General features: G+C 40.3%; 1 protein-coding gene across 2 annotated transcripts in view; it reads right to left on the bottom strand.

Annotated features, from left to right (window-relative positions):
* NELL1 (neural EGFL like 1) overlaps nt 1–16,294 on the bottom strand; it is an 820,299-nt gene that overhangs the window by 595,070 nt on the left and 208,935 nt on the right. For both annotated transcript variants that reach the window (XM_025459768.3, XM_025459770.3), the window contains exon 12: nt 2,220–2,348. In XM_025459768.3, the coding sequence (XP_025315553.1) occupies nt 2,220–2,348 (129 nt within the window). The remainder of the gene's footprint in view (nt 1–2,219; nt 2,349–16,294) is intronic.

Genomic DNA, 16,294 nt, shown 5'->3' with positions numbered 1-16,294 from the left:
GTATGTCCAAGAAAACAGTCATTCAGACCTAAAATCACTCAATGTTATCTATAAGTAAGGCCTCACATGCAGAGGACAGATATACGGTCACAATTGGCTTTCCATGGAGGTGATTCTATGTTAAAAAAAAAAAAAAATGGAATTCATCAGTGAGGAATGAATCAGAGTCCCAAACAGCCTTTTGCACCAGCCATTTTCTCCCAGATCCTGCTAGGTGTCAACAGCTAAAGGGAGCCAAGAATGGTAGGTGTACTGGTTCTGCCAGGAGGCAAGTCAGGATTCAAATTATTTTGAGATGGTTTCTGTCATTTTTCTAAGTATTCCAAGTCTATCCCCACAGATAATAGTGAGTAAACTTTTTAGACCATTACCTGGCTTACAGGATTTTTCCATGGTAAATGAGGAGGATGTTCATATTTTAAAGTTTTGAAACTCTATTTTATGACAAAAAACAAAAAGCAGCCTAAGATATAAAAAACAGTTACTAATGTGAGATACTGACATTAATAGTGTTCTGGGGCGCCTGGGTGGCTCAGTCGGTTGAGCATACAACTCCTGATTTCGGCCATAATCTCCAGGTCGTGGGATCTAGCTCCAGCAACATCGAGCTCCATACTCAGCAAGGGGTCTGCTTGAGATAGCCTCTCTCCCTCTGCCCCTTCCCCCACTCATACACATACTCTCTCTAAAAATAAATTCTAAAGAAATTAATAGTGTTCTTCCTCAAAATTGCTAAATGAGTAACAGATTATTGAAGGATAGATGAAAAAAGGTTAACGAGCAAAGGGACAACTTCATCCTCCCCAACAGCAAGATCAAATCTACAAAAGCAAGCAAAAAGGGGGAAAAGGGTGTAAAGGAGAAAAGGTAAAACCTATTAGTTACACTTTATTGTTAGTAAGAAACAAACCAGTAGCAAACCAAGTCTTTTAGGAGAAATCAAAACCACAGTCCACCTACCAGGTACTGAGCACTAGTGATGATTACACACATTTTCTTAACAATTCAAGAGATCTTGGGCAGCCCGGGTGGCTCAGCGGTTTAGCGCCGCCTTCAGCCTGGGTTGTGATCCTGGAGACCCCGGATCAAGTCCCACATCAGGTTCCCTGCATGGAGCCTGCTTCTCCCTCTGCCTCTCTCTCCTGCTCTGTGCCTCTCATGAATAAATAAATAAAAAATATTAAAAAAAATTTCAAGAGATCTTTAGTCAAAGCCAAAAATTAAGCAGGGATCAATGATACAAAACAGAATGGGGAAAAATCTACCATCACCATCATGAATTGTCTTTACTATGAGAATACCTGAGCCCCTGGAAAAACAAACCAATCAGAAGAGTGTGATCAAGGTTTTGCAACATTCTTTCTGTTCTAGACATCTACCCTCCAGAGTAACAGAGCTCTGAGGTTCAACAGGTTGTTTCTGAAGACAGGAATGAGTACATCCACCCTGGACACACAAACAGCTCACCGTCACTCCATTAGAACTTTTCTAAGCTGACCAAAGCAAGCCAGGATGCACCTGAGAATGGATGGGCTCAGATCCGAGGGTACTCCACAGGAGCAGGGGTGTGCAAGGCTTGCCACTAGCAAGGTGGAGTGCTGAGCTCAGAAAGACATGCTCACATAAGACACAGGAACTGTTCTGCTCTCTCAAGTGGAAATGGGATCACTGATGCTTGAAGCCATTAACCCCTAATAAATGGCATCCGTCCAAGGGCCGAAGTTACGAGTCCATCTGTCACTGTGACTTTTGGTACAGTTTGTGAATTAGCAACTCATGAATCAGTCATTAAGAAAGCCAGTTGAAAAAATATTCTGACCTTGGCAGGTAAAGAAAAAGGCAGTGATTTATAAGCTAGCCTCAAAGCAGCAGTCAAAAAGCAGATCGACGATGTCACATTTAGTTGAATTTAGAATAATCTACTCAATAGAAAATTACGTGTTTATGATTTTGCTGGTGATTGTTAAATACAGTGACAGCAAAATGTGGGATCTGGTATGGCCCTTTGATTGCTTTGCTGTGTTTCAGAACTCCAGAGGTCTTGTTTTCACATGCTACTGAGAAGCCTACATACACCAGGAGAACAGCAGACCCGAGACAGCTGATGTGATTTCTTGTAGGATCCCAGAAGACCAGACCCAAGTGATGGCTTTCCACCTTCAACTAGATCTACCAGGAATACATTCCTCACAAATTACTTTATTAAACAGCTTCCTTACCTTCACAGTAGGCAGAGTCTCCCTGGACAGATATGTAACCATTCTTGCACTCACAAGTAGCTTTTGTGTTCCAGTTTTTACACTCCGAGTTTTCACCACATTTAGGTCCTTCTGCACAAAAGTTGTGACCTAAAAGAAGTGAATAAAATTTTGTACATAAGAAGGGAACAAAAGACTTGCAAATAACGAAGCGTGAATTATCTTTAGTGTATCGGCACCGCGCATGGAAACATACCTTGGCAGTACGCAAGGGTGGGAAAGAAGGGGGTGGGAGAGGAGAAATAGGAAACTCTGGACTGTCCCGTGCTTGAGAGGTCTCTCCTTAATGCCCCAAGTAGGTTTCTTCCTGAAGACTTTTATCCCCTTCCCACCATTTTCTTATATAACCAGTCTTTTTAGATGTGTTTCCCCACAAAATTTAGGATTCGTAGAAAGTTTATAAAATGAATCTATTTGAGTATATAAAAGAAAAACAACCAGAATATTATCGGTATCCCTAATTACCCTCCAAAGAGTCCCCCTCCCAGCCATTAAAGAGAACTAATCTGAATTTCATGTTAATCACTACTTTGCATGTTTTTATAGTTTTGCCAGATATAGGTACTTATTTCCGAGTAGATCATTCAGGTTTTGCCCATTTTTAACTACACATGAAAGAAATCCTGTGTTAGATATTCTGTTTTTTTTTTTTTTATTCATCCCTGGTAATACCCATAGCTATAGTTCATTTGTCAATGCTGTATAATATTCTGAAGCATTAATATTCCACCATCTGTCCATGATGCTACAGACAGGCACTGGGGTGACTTGCAGGTTTGGAATCACAAGCAGTGCTGCAAGAAACATGCTGAATAGGTTTCCCAGGGCATCCTTTCTAAACCACATGTTTAACATTTATTTTCTCAACATTCCTTCTTGAATCCCAGACATTCCTTCCAGGATAATTACTTTTCTCCCTAAAGTGTCCTGTAGACACTCTTCAGCAAAGGTATTTTGAGAGCGACCGAGCTCCATCTTAACTTGCCTAAATGTCCCTTCTGTATTCTTTAATTTTACTCTACATGTGAATTCATTTTTATTTATTCTTCCTAGGATTTCTTGGGATTCTTGAATCTAAAGATTAAATCTTTCATCAATTTGGAAAACTCTCAGAGAACATCTCTTCAGACATTCTCTTCACCATTTTCCCTATTCTCTATTCATACCAAAATCCCAATGAGATCAATGTTCCTTCTCAAACTCTCTTCCATGCTACTGAGCCCACCTTTAGTATTTCTTCCCCTTTTTCTTTGCTGAATTCTGTGTAACTTCCAGATGTATCTCTGTTTATTCTTTTACAAGCTGTGTCATATTCGATTTTAGTCAAAATCATTTGTTTTTCACTGATTTTTTAGAATTCTGATTTTATCTCCCTGGTCAACTTTCATAGTCTCATTTTTCCTTTTAATTTCCTTTATCAAAAAAAAGCACATGAGACATGTGTATCTTATAGGGATGATTCCAAGATCTTCAGTCTCTGTACCTTTGATTTTGTGGTTTGTGGTTAAGTATTGTGCAAGGCCTATTTTCTGGTATGTTCAGTGATTCTTCTGTTTGTAAACTCATTTTTTATCATTTAATCTGTGGGAACTGAGATTTGGGTTCTAAAACTGCATTTCTTCAGAGAGGATTTGTGTTTGATTCTGTCAAATGTCTGAGGGAACCTTCAACCCCAGATCACTTTACATTTTCTCCCCAGGACCCTTAATGTAGACTCAAGACAAAGATAAGTCCTCCATTTGCGAGAGGGCTTTTCCTCATCACCAACTAAGGATTCTCCCCTCAGGGTTCTTGATTTAAGCATCTCACGAAGCCCCTGGGTCTGGTTTCCTGTCTATTTATAGTGTTTCTTAGAAGGCAGTTTCTCCCACCAGGGATTAGAAATTGCCCTCAGGGCAAGTCCTAACTCCAGTGTGCTTGCTTATAGCTCAATGGAATCACCCTTTTTCAGTATTTCTGGTCTGATTTTTTTTTTCCTTCCATTACTAGGTTCCATCAAATTTGGCGGGAAGGGGGGGGAATTTATACATTATTTTATACATTATGTATCATTTCCCACTTGAACTAGGAGCAATAGATTATACCTACCCCTTAAATTCAAATATAATAAGGTATATGAAAGGTGCTTTATCGTCTTTAAATCCATACATTATCGTGAACTATATTGCTAGGTTACATATTGTGGTCTAATAGAAAACAATGGTCTTGAAGTCAGGAGATTTAATTTCTAATCCAGCCTCTGCAGCCAGAAAGACAATAAATCACTTCACCTACCTAGGCACATATACTGGAAATGGACACCAATGATTTTGAAACTGTTGCTCGAGTCTGGGGCACAGATGAATCATCAGATAGGGCTCCAGTGCCCCACACCAGATTCAAACAGAATAGCTCTGCTCTTTTATTTTGACATACTGACTGTGTGAATAACAGTGTTGGGCTTTAAAAAATATAAAAATCCTTGAATTATATAAAACTCCAAGTTTAAATCCTTTTATTGACAACATTCTAAGACCTTTTTCCTTTGAAACAGAACTGTAAACCAAAAGGTAGTAATTATTATTAAATAATAAAATTCACACACCTACAACATGCCCACTGGCATCATAGTTCCTAATGTATGTGGAATAAGTCAAACGGGCTATGCCATGTAAAACATGTAGAACAACACTTGGTATATACTAGAAGGTCAACAAATGTTAGCCTCAAAGAGGGGAAGGATTTTGATAATGTTAACAACAATGACTGAAGTTCAAAGTAACCTAACAACACTGTTCACCTCCACTTCTAGATAAGGAAGGAGAAGCTCCAACTCAGATATCTAGCTAGTAAGTGGAGACGCTAGGGTTCTCAGTTAGGTCTGGTGAACTCCAAGGCCCACATACTTTTCACCATATCATACATCCTGTCAGAGAGCAAAACTTAGGTATAAAAAGTGAAGGATGTAGCTATTCCTCAGGACATCAGAAAGCGAACCCATAGCCACAGGTGAGCATACTATCAGAATCAGTCTTACTACCTGTGACCCGTTAACTGCCCCAATCAAAATCCGAGTGAAAACTTGTTGAAATCTGCAAACGCTGTCATCCAAAAACACTTCTACGAGGGCTTTACAGGCTTATAATAACCATTACAAATAAAAAGACTTGATTTTGCTACCAAAGACAAAATTTTTAGACATCAGAGCTCTCATTGCCAGAGAAAGTGCCTGGACTCCCCCCACCCACCCACCCACCCACCCATGTCAGAATTGATCAATAATTAACTTGTCACATTTTCTTTCATTTTGAGGCTTGACTCAAGGTCATAGTGCATCCATTATGATATGTGTTCTTTGTTTCTTCTTTCTCTTTCCAGGAGACTGCAACTGTCCTTTTCCTTCTGCATGCACTTGATAGGCAGGAATAAAGCCACTCAAACAAAGTTGATGTCTCGATGCATCTCTATCAAGCACGCGCCATGTCAATTCACAATGCAAGGAGTTGGGTAAATTATGTTTTAAGGACAGTGAAGGACATCATGCGACAAACCAACCTTAAAGTCAAATCTACTCTGGTAGGGCCTGACCACTGTGCCAAAAGCATGTGTTTAATTAATCCAGACCTTCTTTCTTTCAACCAGTATTTATTCACTGCCCGCTTGCCTTTCTGCAGGAGTAAATAATCAGTATTTGTGGAGCATCTACTTCTGTGGACTGACACCATGCAAGCTTCTGGGAGCAAAATAGAGATGTTTGAGATGTATGCTCTTCCCACAAGGAAAATTACAAACTAAGGGGAGACAAGCAAAATACAGGGGTAGTGTAAAATACAAGGCAATCTATGTTAAGTGAGATGTGAACAGTATAAATAATCAGTGTTTCAGGAAAGGAAAGCACTTCTAGATGATGTACAACTTGACCTTGGGTTCATCACAGGTAGAAACATGGGAAGGGGTGAGGCATAAATTCTACCGAAAGGAATGGGACTCTGATCCGTGAAAAAGAAGGGTGCATCTCGAGAACATCAAATAATCTGGCACAGGTGTAATAATAATAATTAACAATTATTGAGCACATACTCTATGCTAGGCACTCAGCCAAGCGTTTTATAGGAATTATCTCATTATTCTATTAGCAATCCTATAAAACTGAAATTATAATCTGTATTTGAAAGATGTGGCAGCTGGAATTTGGGGAAGCAAGTTGTGGTAGGTACAAGAGCAAGAACCCAGGTCTGAGGCCAAGGTTATTCTTTCCTGTTTTTTGACTGCCCCTCCCCAAAGCAACAAATTCCTGAGCATTCTACATCCAAAAGATAAAGAAAATATCCTTTTTGTATGTGTAGATTCAAACAGACTACAATTTAGATTTTTTTCTCATTCTCAGTATATCTGTATCTACTTTCCATGAGGTAATTCCAAATATTTTTAACAAAAAAAATCCTAACTTCAATCACTCCAACTTCTTTAAGTCAGGGTCTATGTCTGATTCGTGTCTCTCAACCAAAGCTTCCGACACAAAGGTAACTGGATGGATGGCTTGTAGATGGATGCACACATGGCCAGCCAGAAATGTGGAAGGGTAAATTAATGACTGAACGAACAGATAAATGAATCTACAGTGGCATTTAATGCCACTACCCTCTTAACCAACTGGAAGGCAAATGTGACTGGTTTGCTAGTCACCATTTTTCTTTCTTCAAACATTTTTATTAATGTATAATTTACATACCATAAAATTCACCTCTTATAAAGGTACACTTGGGTGATTTTTAATAAATTTACACAGTTGTGCAGCCATGACCACAATCACAGTTTAGGGTATTTTCACCACCCCAGCTGGACACCCTCATTTCTTAAGGCCCACCCCAGCATCAGAGTTGACTACCAAGGCATAAATCCTCGATTCTCCACATTTCAGAATCCTTCTAAAGGCTCTTTTCCTTATCTGATGTGTCTCAATAGAATGACATTTAGGATACAAATCCTTCTCTTCCTGGATATTTGTCTTCAGCTGCTACCACAATCTCTTTAACACGTCCTCTAGCTAGCCCTTAGTGTAATTTTTTTTTCTTCAAGCTGGTTATCAACATAGTCTGATGCATGAGACTGCTCAAAGTCACCCTCTTTCCTAGATTATTTTTTCAAAATTAGAAGCTGTGACCAGATTGTAGAACACACACAGCCCAATATTCAAGTTCTTTTACTTGACTGGTTTGTTTGTCTGTTTTTCTTACTAGACTATTTTTAAGAAGTGACTTGAGCCTCCAGAATTATTCTCCTATAATAGAGGAACATAGTAAGTTCTTTTAACTAGCACTGGCCCAAATACAGAAAACACCTTAATTATGAAAATTGCTATTTATTGACTACTTCCAAACATGCCAGGCACAGTGCTAAGCCTATTAAACACCTCACCTCACAAAACCTTTAACACTCCGAAAAATTACTATTATCCTCACTTTAGTAAAATGTGGTTGAGACTAACTTTTTTTTATCCAAGTTAACAGAGTCAGGAAGTACAGAATCAGGACCTGACTCTGAAGGTCTTACAAAGAATGCTAAAAAAGTAATTCTTCTGTAATTCAAATACTCGGAAGCTTAGACAACAATTACCCTCAGTGGATCGTAACCCATCCACATCCTATAAAATGTTTCTAAATAGGTCCACTTAGGACCCAACCACAGGTTCTGCTGACCTGTTCTTTGCAGAAACTGAGCCTAAGGCAATGCTCGCACCCCATCATTTCTGTCCCCTGGTTGATAACAACTACCTTTCCCTAGAAACAATAATAAAGGCTCAGAGCCCCCTCTAAGGGGTGGGGGGGGGGTATAGGAAACAGCACTGACTACCCAGCAAATCTCCCTTTACAGGTTATGTCATTATAGCCAACAGGCACTTGACAATCGATTTGGATGTCCTCACAAGCACTCACAGTTCACCTAGCCAGAACTCACCTCTTGATCTTACTTCCCAAATCCATGCTCTCTGGGCTCTTCACATTCATCTGCAGCACATGTACCCACCTAAACCAGAAAACTAGGAGTCATCATTGCCCTGACCCCTCACCTATACCGGCCCTCCCCAAGTACCTGATATGACAAGAGTCTAAGTCACTTCAATCACTTAAATCCCTATCAGACCAAACTAAATGTGATATGGAACAAAAGAATCTATAAATATGCAGAGAACTACACCATGTTTCTCCAGAGGCAAATATATAGCCAATTTCTTTAACACAATTTAACTTTTAACACTAGACAGAGTTGGGAAATTAATAAAAATATAGAGTCACCAGGGATCCCTGGGTGGCGCAGCGGTTTGGCGCCTGCCTTTGGCCCAGGGCACGATCCTGGAGACCCGGGATCGAATCCCACGTCGGGCTCCCGGTGCATGGAGCCTGCTTCTCCCTCTGCCTGTGTCTCTGCCTCTCTCTTTCTCTCTCTCTCTCTCTCTGTGACTATCATAAAAAAAAATATATATATAGAGTCACCACATCATGTTGCCCTCCTTGTTGTGATGAGCACTGAGTGTGATATGTAGTTGATGAAGTATTGAAAACTACATATGAAACCAAGGTGGCTCAGTGGTTGAGCATCTGCCTTCAGCTCAGGGCATGATCCCAGGGTCCTGGGATCGAGTCCCACATCAGGCTCCCTGCGAGGAGCCTGCTTCTCCCTCTGTCTGTGTCTCTGCCTCTGTGTCTCTCATGAATGAATCTTTTTAAAAAAATGAAATATGTTGGCTAATTGAATTAAAATAAATATATATATATACATACATATTTATTAGGCAAGAAGGAAAATATAGTAAAAAATGGAAGGTCTTAAGGTTAGAAATTATCAAAGCATAAAAAATATCTGGTACTATTACATGTCATTCTTCACATGCTTCATTATTATGAAATAATTGAAAATACTGTCAATTTTTATAGAAATCTTTTAAATACATCCACCTACACAAACTGAAAAATATTTTCCTTTGTAAGTTTTATACTTTGAGAATTCTGCTTTTTATTTTTAAACCACAAACCCACCAGCCCAAGCTTAAGTTGCTAATAAATCACCCCAATTTCCTCACTTTAATCAACAAAAACATCCTGGAAATGGAATTTCTGAAGAGCTTTCCAATGAGTCCATGTTTAGTGCACATAAAAACTTGGGGAAAATTTTTGAAACACCATGAAAATGAGACCCTGACACTTCTCAGCAATGGTGGGGGTGAGAGTGGGGAATAGAGAGAAGAAATAGAAGTTACCTGCTCAAGTCAAGCTACAATTTACTGTAACTGTTCCTAACTGGCAGAGATTCAATGGATTGTGTATATTAATTTCATGTTGTAAGTATCCCCTGAACATATCATTTCCTCCTCCACTTCATGGTAATAAGAAAAACCCATCTGGGGCAGCCCTGGTGGCTCAGCGGTTTAGCGCCTGCCTTCAGCCCAGGGCGTGATCCTGGAGACCCAGCCTGCTTCTCCCTCTGCCTGTGTCTCTGCCTCTTTCTGTGTATCTCTCATGAATAAATAAATAAAATCTTTAAAAAAAAAAAAGAAAAGAAAGAAAGAAAGAAAGAAAAAGAAAACCCCATCTGACTCCAAACTAGCATCACCTCTCAAAGGGACATGGCCTCATTTGCCTTTCTGTTCCCCTCTTGTCCAGTCTCTAACCCATTTTGCACAGAAAGAAATCCTCTTAAAACAGATTGGATCACATCACTCTGCCCCTTCAAAATCTACCAAGGGCTTCCATTATATGTAAGAAAGATACAAAATCTTTAACTAGGACTTGAGTTAACAAGACTCTCTCTCCTCCATCACTTTTCTCCAACTGCTATCAGCCTTTTAGTTCTTCCAGTATTCCAACCTCTTTCCTGATGCAGAGTCTTTACGAACTTGTCCCATCAACTCACAACATCATTACACAACCCTGACAGAGTAACTTCTACTCAATCTTCAAGTCTCAGCTTAAACTCTTGAGAGAAGGCTTCCTTAACATCTCTCAAGCCTAAAGAAAGCCCCATTATTATATTCTTCCATACCACTCTATTATTCTCATTCACAGCAGTGATCACAATTACCATGTATTTATTTCTGTGTTTATTGAATATTATCTCCTCATTAGAAGCTCACTTCTTCAAGGGAAAGGACTGTAAAAGTTTGGTCACCTTGTGCCTAAGGCAATATCCAACACAATATAGGCAGTCAATAAATATTTGCTTATGTAAATGACTAAATCTTCTCAGTCCTCCAAAATAAGAATTAAGAGGATTTTAAAGATTAACGCATAAAGGCTCAAGGATGTTAACTACCTCCTCTAGTTACACAGTCGGTGATGGGTGAAGACTAAAAATCCAGATTATGATTCTAATATCCCATCTCTTCACCCCACCCCGACCCAACATGACTGTCCAGCCACGATTTGAAACATCAAGGGACATTTCAGGAATGCTAACCCTGGTCTAGAGAGATCAGGACACCACCAGACATTAGCATTCTCTAGTCCATGACAGGCCTTCATCTTTCCAAAAGACCAAACCTTGTTTCTTTCTCCAGAACACATTCCAAGGTAGACTGCTGCCTGGACACTCCTAGTCAGAAGAAAAATTACTTCATCACATGAAAGAACATCATCCCTGAGTAAGATACTAAGGTGAGTGAGACCCCCTTGGAGCTCACATTCAAAAGGTGAACATGAACAGATCCTCAGAGAAAGACACATCTGCAGAAATGAGATTCCAGGTTGTATTTGAGTACATCCTTAATTTTAGCTCCTAGCATGGGTATCATTCATTCATTTGAAAAATATTTATTATCTATCTACCTGGGGCCCAGCACTGTTCAAGGCAATAGGCACAGAACAAAAACAAACAAACAAACAAAAAAAAACAAAAAACAAAAAACAACAACAAAAAGCCATCTCACACTTGAGCATAAATGACTGATATGCAGTATTGGGTTATAAGGAAATATATATTGTGATGGAGGGGAACAAGGTGCTTCAAGAATGTCTCATAGAGAAGGGTCCTAATCCAAGATCGGAAGTGATGTGAAGCCTGAATGAGGCTGACTGGACCAAGGGAAGGAGTTCCAAACGCATGAAGCAGCATGTGTCCATATTATGTTCAAGGGAATTAATGAAGCAACAGAAATACTGAGATCACTTTTTTAGTTGCAACCAGTCTAAAATTTGGACTCCCCAGTATCTAAAGTTCTGTTGTTAGTGAAAGACCTTAACACTAACAACTTGCTGTCCTTAAAGCCATTGGCCTCATCTGCATATAATAACCCTACATATGATAATGAGGCCCCCCTACACTGCACCCTTTCTAATAGCAAAATCCATTCTGCTTCATTTCTGGCTTCTACAGCCAATAATGGACAGGCATCTTTATGGTTCACTGCTGTGACCTCCATAATAAGGAGTAGGCCACTACCCTTGGTCAAGATTTTATTTCTCTAAGCAGTTCAAGTTTGATTCCACAGAGATTCCTCCAAATTTCTCATCCTCAATCTCCTACCCCTAATGTGTTGTCCTATGGGTCAGAAAGTTGCTTCTGAAATGATGTGCCTGGACAATCAAAAAATGCACTCCTAGCTCAAATCCTAGAAAGCCAATACCATTCATATCACTTCTGCTTGCCTAACCTTAGAAGTTATACAGGAACTACAGTATACTAAGTATAGTATATTCCATGTGCCTCATTGGTATGAAGATAATTCCATCCACGGACTGCCTGGGAGGGAGATAGCCCAAAGATCCTTTACGAAAACAGAAAACCCAATGTACTCCACAACCAACACACAGGCCATAGAAGTCTGGGCCCTTGGGGGTGAAGACAATCCTTTATACCTCCCTTGTCAAGGAGAGTTAGGCAAATAGGATGAACCTGGTAGAGACTGAGCTCTGGACTCTTTCAGATTCTATCCTAGAAAGCAATCCAGTTCTTCTACAACAGTCAGCAGTTAAGGGTCTCCCTGTCCAAGGCCATCTGACCTGTTTCTGACCTTCTCTCTGGGACCATGTGCCTCCTTCCAGAGGTTCCATAGGCCCTAATATACTACAGCACTTGCAAAGCCGCCAACATCATGAACACCCAGAGACTACTCATCTCCAAATGCCCTTCTCTGCTCCCAGCTTCAACAGTTGAGCACAGAGCCCTGTCTTTCCAGTCCACTTCAGCCCATGGCTGCAGGGATGTTGATTGGATTCCATCTCTCAGTATGCACAGGACCTGCCCCAGCTGCTAATTGCCAGTTCCTCTACTTAGGCACTAGATAATATACTCATTAAGTACCGCTTTCCTGGGCCTCTTTTAATCTCAAAAACCCTGAAAAAACTCTAAAACCATTTCAATTACAAATTCTGGTGGAGACTAGCATGATGAAGATCGACTAGGGGAAAAGAAATCATAGGATGCCAAGAGCCTTGGGAGGATTTAACTGAAGGGCATAAAATCTTAAATAGTACAAATAATCTCAACTCATTTCAGTCTGGACCAGATGACAAGGGAAGTGAGCATGAATTAAAATTACAGATAAACACACTGGGAACAGATGTTGGCAAGAACTTTTTTCCCAACACCGAAAGTCTTAAACATGCAGTGAAAACCCTCCAAAGTCATTGGCGACATTGAAGGTACAATTAGAGTCAATTATGAGGAGACTAAAACGCTGAGGAGTGTGTTAAGAATTCTAGAATGGGCTAAATGATTGGTGTGTTTTCCTGGAGCAATTTGGAGGATGCACGGACAAGACTTTTGGCTTTTTGCTCCCCTTTAACAGAGACCACTAATAATTCATGAGCAATGTTTTTCTTCTGGGCCTACGTTCACACTTATATTACTTCTTCCCAAGCAGGAGCGTAGTTGTCACTCCAGTGCCCACTCCCCCTCTTCCACCTCATGGCCTCACACTTTAAGTGGTCGGATTTCTGCTACATCCATTGCCTTAAATGATGATGAAGGTAAAGGAATTTCATGCTGTTCGCACAAACTGTCCTGAAATAGGAGAGAAAACCTGTGGTGGTGATTAGGACTGTTCTGGGTGTTACTGGTAGTGATAGATACCTTGGGCCCCAGCAATTGCAGGATGGCCTCCTCCTGCCAATGTCCATCACTGGTTCTTTTGGCATATGTCTTCCCTAAGTCCTGTACTCCCTTCTTTAGGGACATCTTGGCCGCTCCAATTGCCCTGTGGATTTAACCACCATTTCAGCTGATTACCTTCATTTTTCTTTAAAGGGCAGAGGAATTAGTTACAGCATTTGGCATAACCTGAGATTTAAAGAGGCAAGGTACCCAAGCCTCTAGTCTGGGTATCAGTTGTCTTGATACAGTGAACACCATAAGTCTGTCAGAGTCTTATTCTTAACTCTATGGTCTTACATTAATTCTCAGGAAGTGGAAAAAGTCAGTGAAAACCTTAATCTCTCTCCTTGATTAGTAGGGGCAGGGTGGGGGAGTGCCCAGTGGCAAACTGTATAGCCATATAAGAAAATGGGCATCACTCAATAAAAATTAGTTTCAGAATCAAGTCAATGGGTTCAACATTATTTTGTATATGAAATATGGAGATCCAACAAAATAGCTGGTACTAAAAATCACTTCCTTCAAAGTCACAGACATGACAGTGACAGAATTATTCCACGTGGTCAAAACGTATCTTCATCTATCTTATCTCCTACATTTAAAGGATCCATAAAATGTAATCATTAAAACAAATGTTTTTTGGGGTTTTTTTAAAAGTTAGAGCATTTTATGTATATCATATAACCAGCCAATCAAGGCAGAAAACGAAAAGCACTGGAGATTTTCTCAAATCCCCAGTCTAAACCTCCTCCAGTAGGGTGTCTCATCGGATCCTGATGGAAAACAAACCCCAGAAAACTTGCATTTCCTAGGCAGGCCTGAGGAAGGCTGTGATTCAGACTCCTAAGGAAGGATATGCTCTCATGGGGTGACTTCCCTCAGGCTAATGACCTGACATTTACAGTTAGATAGAGAAAGATGATAAATATGCTAATTGAAGACCCTTCACGCAGGTATTGAGAAAGGCTATGGCCACTTCAGTTTCTGTAATCAATAACAGCAGGGTGGCAGGAGCCACACAACTGAAATCACACCACTGTGCTCATCCCAGAAATGCACATCTCAGGTTAGCAAAGGCCGGTCTCTCTGCTCACTTACTGCCTGCCAGTCGGTACGCAATCTCAATCCACAAAGCAAGTGGTACAGCCTCTCCATATGCAGGGTAAAAATTATTTTACATAGAAATTGAGTGTTTGTCACCCTTTCATTACTTTCTGTTTTAGAGACGTGAAAGGGGGTGCGGTGGAGAGCTGAACAATGCGCCTTCAAACAGGCCCACTGGGCTTTCCAAGTTTTATCAGAACAGAAATTAACCAGCTCCTCCTCTTCTTGCAAGATGCACAAAACATAAACACAGAGGAAAAGGTAAAAGACAACTAGAGGTCCAAGGGGAAAAATACTTCCCACAATAGGACGAAGGACTATTATGTTTCTTCTAAAGATGCTCTTGGGAAATAGCTGGAATTGAGAGATCTGGAATAAAATTCATGGACAGCATAGTTTGAGACAATGCACCTTGCAGTTCACCTGAGTTGCCTTTTTGTCAATTGTCATATAAATTTTGCATTTTCAGAATAAAGAAACTAAACCCACTGCACAGAGAAACAGTGTGTCTTTCCATTTCTGATTGTCTGCTGTGCAGAGCAAGCTCCAGCATGTGGACAAGGGGGCCGGATGTTCTGGGCTCTGCTCTACTTTGGGTCAACAGAAGGGATGGTAACAGTAAATGTTGCTGAAAAGGGCCTGTGTCTAAAATAATGCTTTCTCCATTCCAGCGTCTGAACTCTGAGTTGGGAGTAAATTTGAGAACCCTAAAAGAATCCACATATCCAAATGGTTTAATTCAACCCATTCCCCAGGAGAAGGCCCTCCTTCCTCATCGTATCTTTTCTGAAGACATTCTCTTGTTCCTGTCCAAATCTAGAGTTGTCAAAGAGAATAAATAACCCTCTCTGATACAGACACCTCCAGAAGAACTACCAGCAGCCCCTCCCAACAGCTGGTCATTTCCTACCTAAGTAGGAAGCAGGAGAAAGAAGAAAATCATCAATGATCTATAATCTAATCTAGGAAGTCTACTCCTGCCTCCCATTCTTCCCTCAAAGGCGGGTCAGGTTTGCTAAAAGCTAAGTTGCAGCAGTGGGTCCCTGAATGAATCTAATTTTTCACTGAAAGGTGCCATCTCTCAGTGTCTTCACTGGTCAAGAAGTGCAGGCATTCATTCTGGAGAAGTATTAGCAGAAGTAGTGGCACCAGGTCTATTGTCAATTGGGTCACAGCAATGAAATTCCTCTGGAGTTTCTGTGGGATAATCAATGATTTTGCTCTAATGAAACCATAAATCAGGAAGGATTTACATAAACCGAGTCTCACTTGGCACCTCAACAAATAGCAAGTGATGGATTTTGCATTAAATTATAAGACCTACGTTACAACCTCATCAGTTACTAATAAATGAATCCCTCTGAAAATTCCAGTCAATCTTTTTTTTTTTTTCCAGTCAATCTTTAAGTGCTTGTATAGCATCTCAGCTGCAGATATGCTTATAGCCAACAGGCAGATGAATCAGGGAAGATATTCTGATGGCGCGGTTAGCCATTCTTGGCTATCCGCATACTAAATTTTCTTAGGAATGTCGCCAAAATGTAGCTTCCTCATGACCAAGCACAGAAACTTCCACATAAGATGAATATTCCATGAGAAAACATGTAACATTTCTATATATCAGAAGATGCTAGAGGAAGGAGTCTACAAATTATGGGCTGCAACCTGTTCTTGTAAATAAGATTGTATTCTAACAACCACAGCCATTTATCTACCTATAGTCTCAGTTACTTTTGCAAAACAGCTGAATCGAGTCATTGCAACAGAAACCTGGTGGCCCACAAGGCCAAAAATATTGTGCGGCCCTGTATTTGCCAACCCTTGGGCTAGGGAAACGACTGAGTAAAAGTGAAATACGGAGTAAC

This window comes from Canis lupus, chromosome 21 (assembly GCF_003254725.2).
Source record: "Canis lupus dingo isolate Sandy chromosome 21, ASM325472v2, whole genome shotgun sequence".
In the NCBI taxonomy this organism is placed as follows: Eukaryota; Metazoa; Chordata; class Mammalia; order Carnivora; family Canidae; genus Canis; species Canis lupus.
Note: the sequence above shows the minus strand (reverse complement) of the source record. Positions and strands in the feature narration are given on the sequence as shown.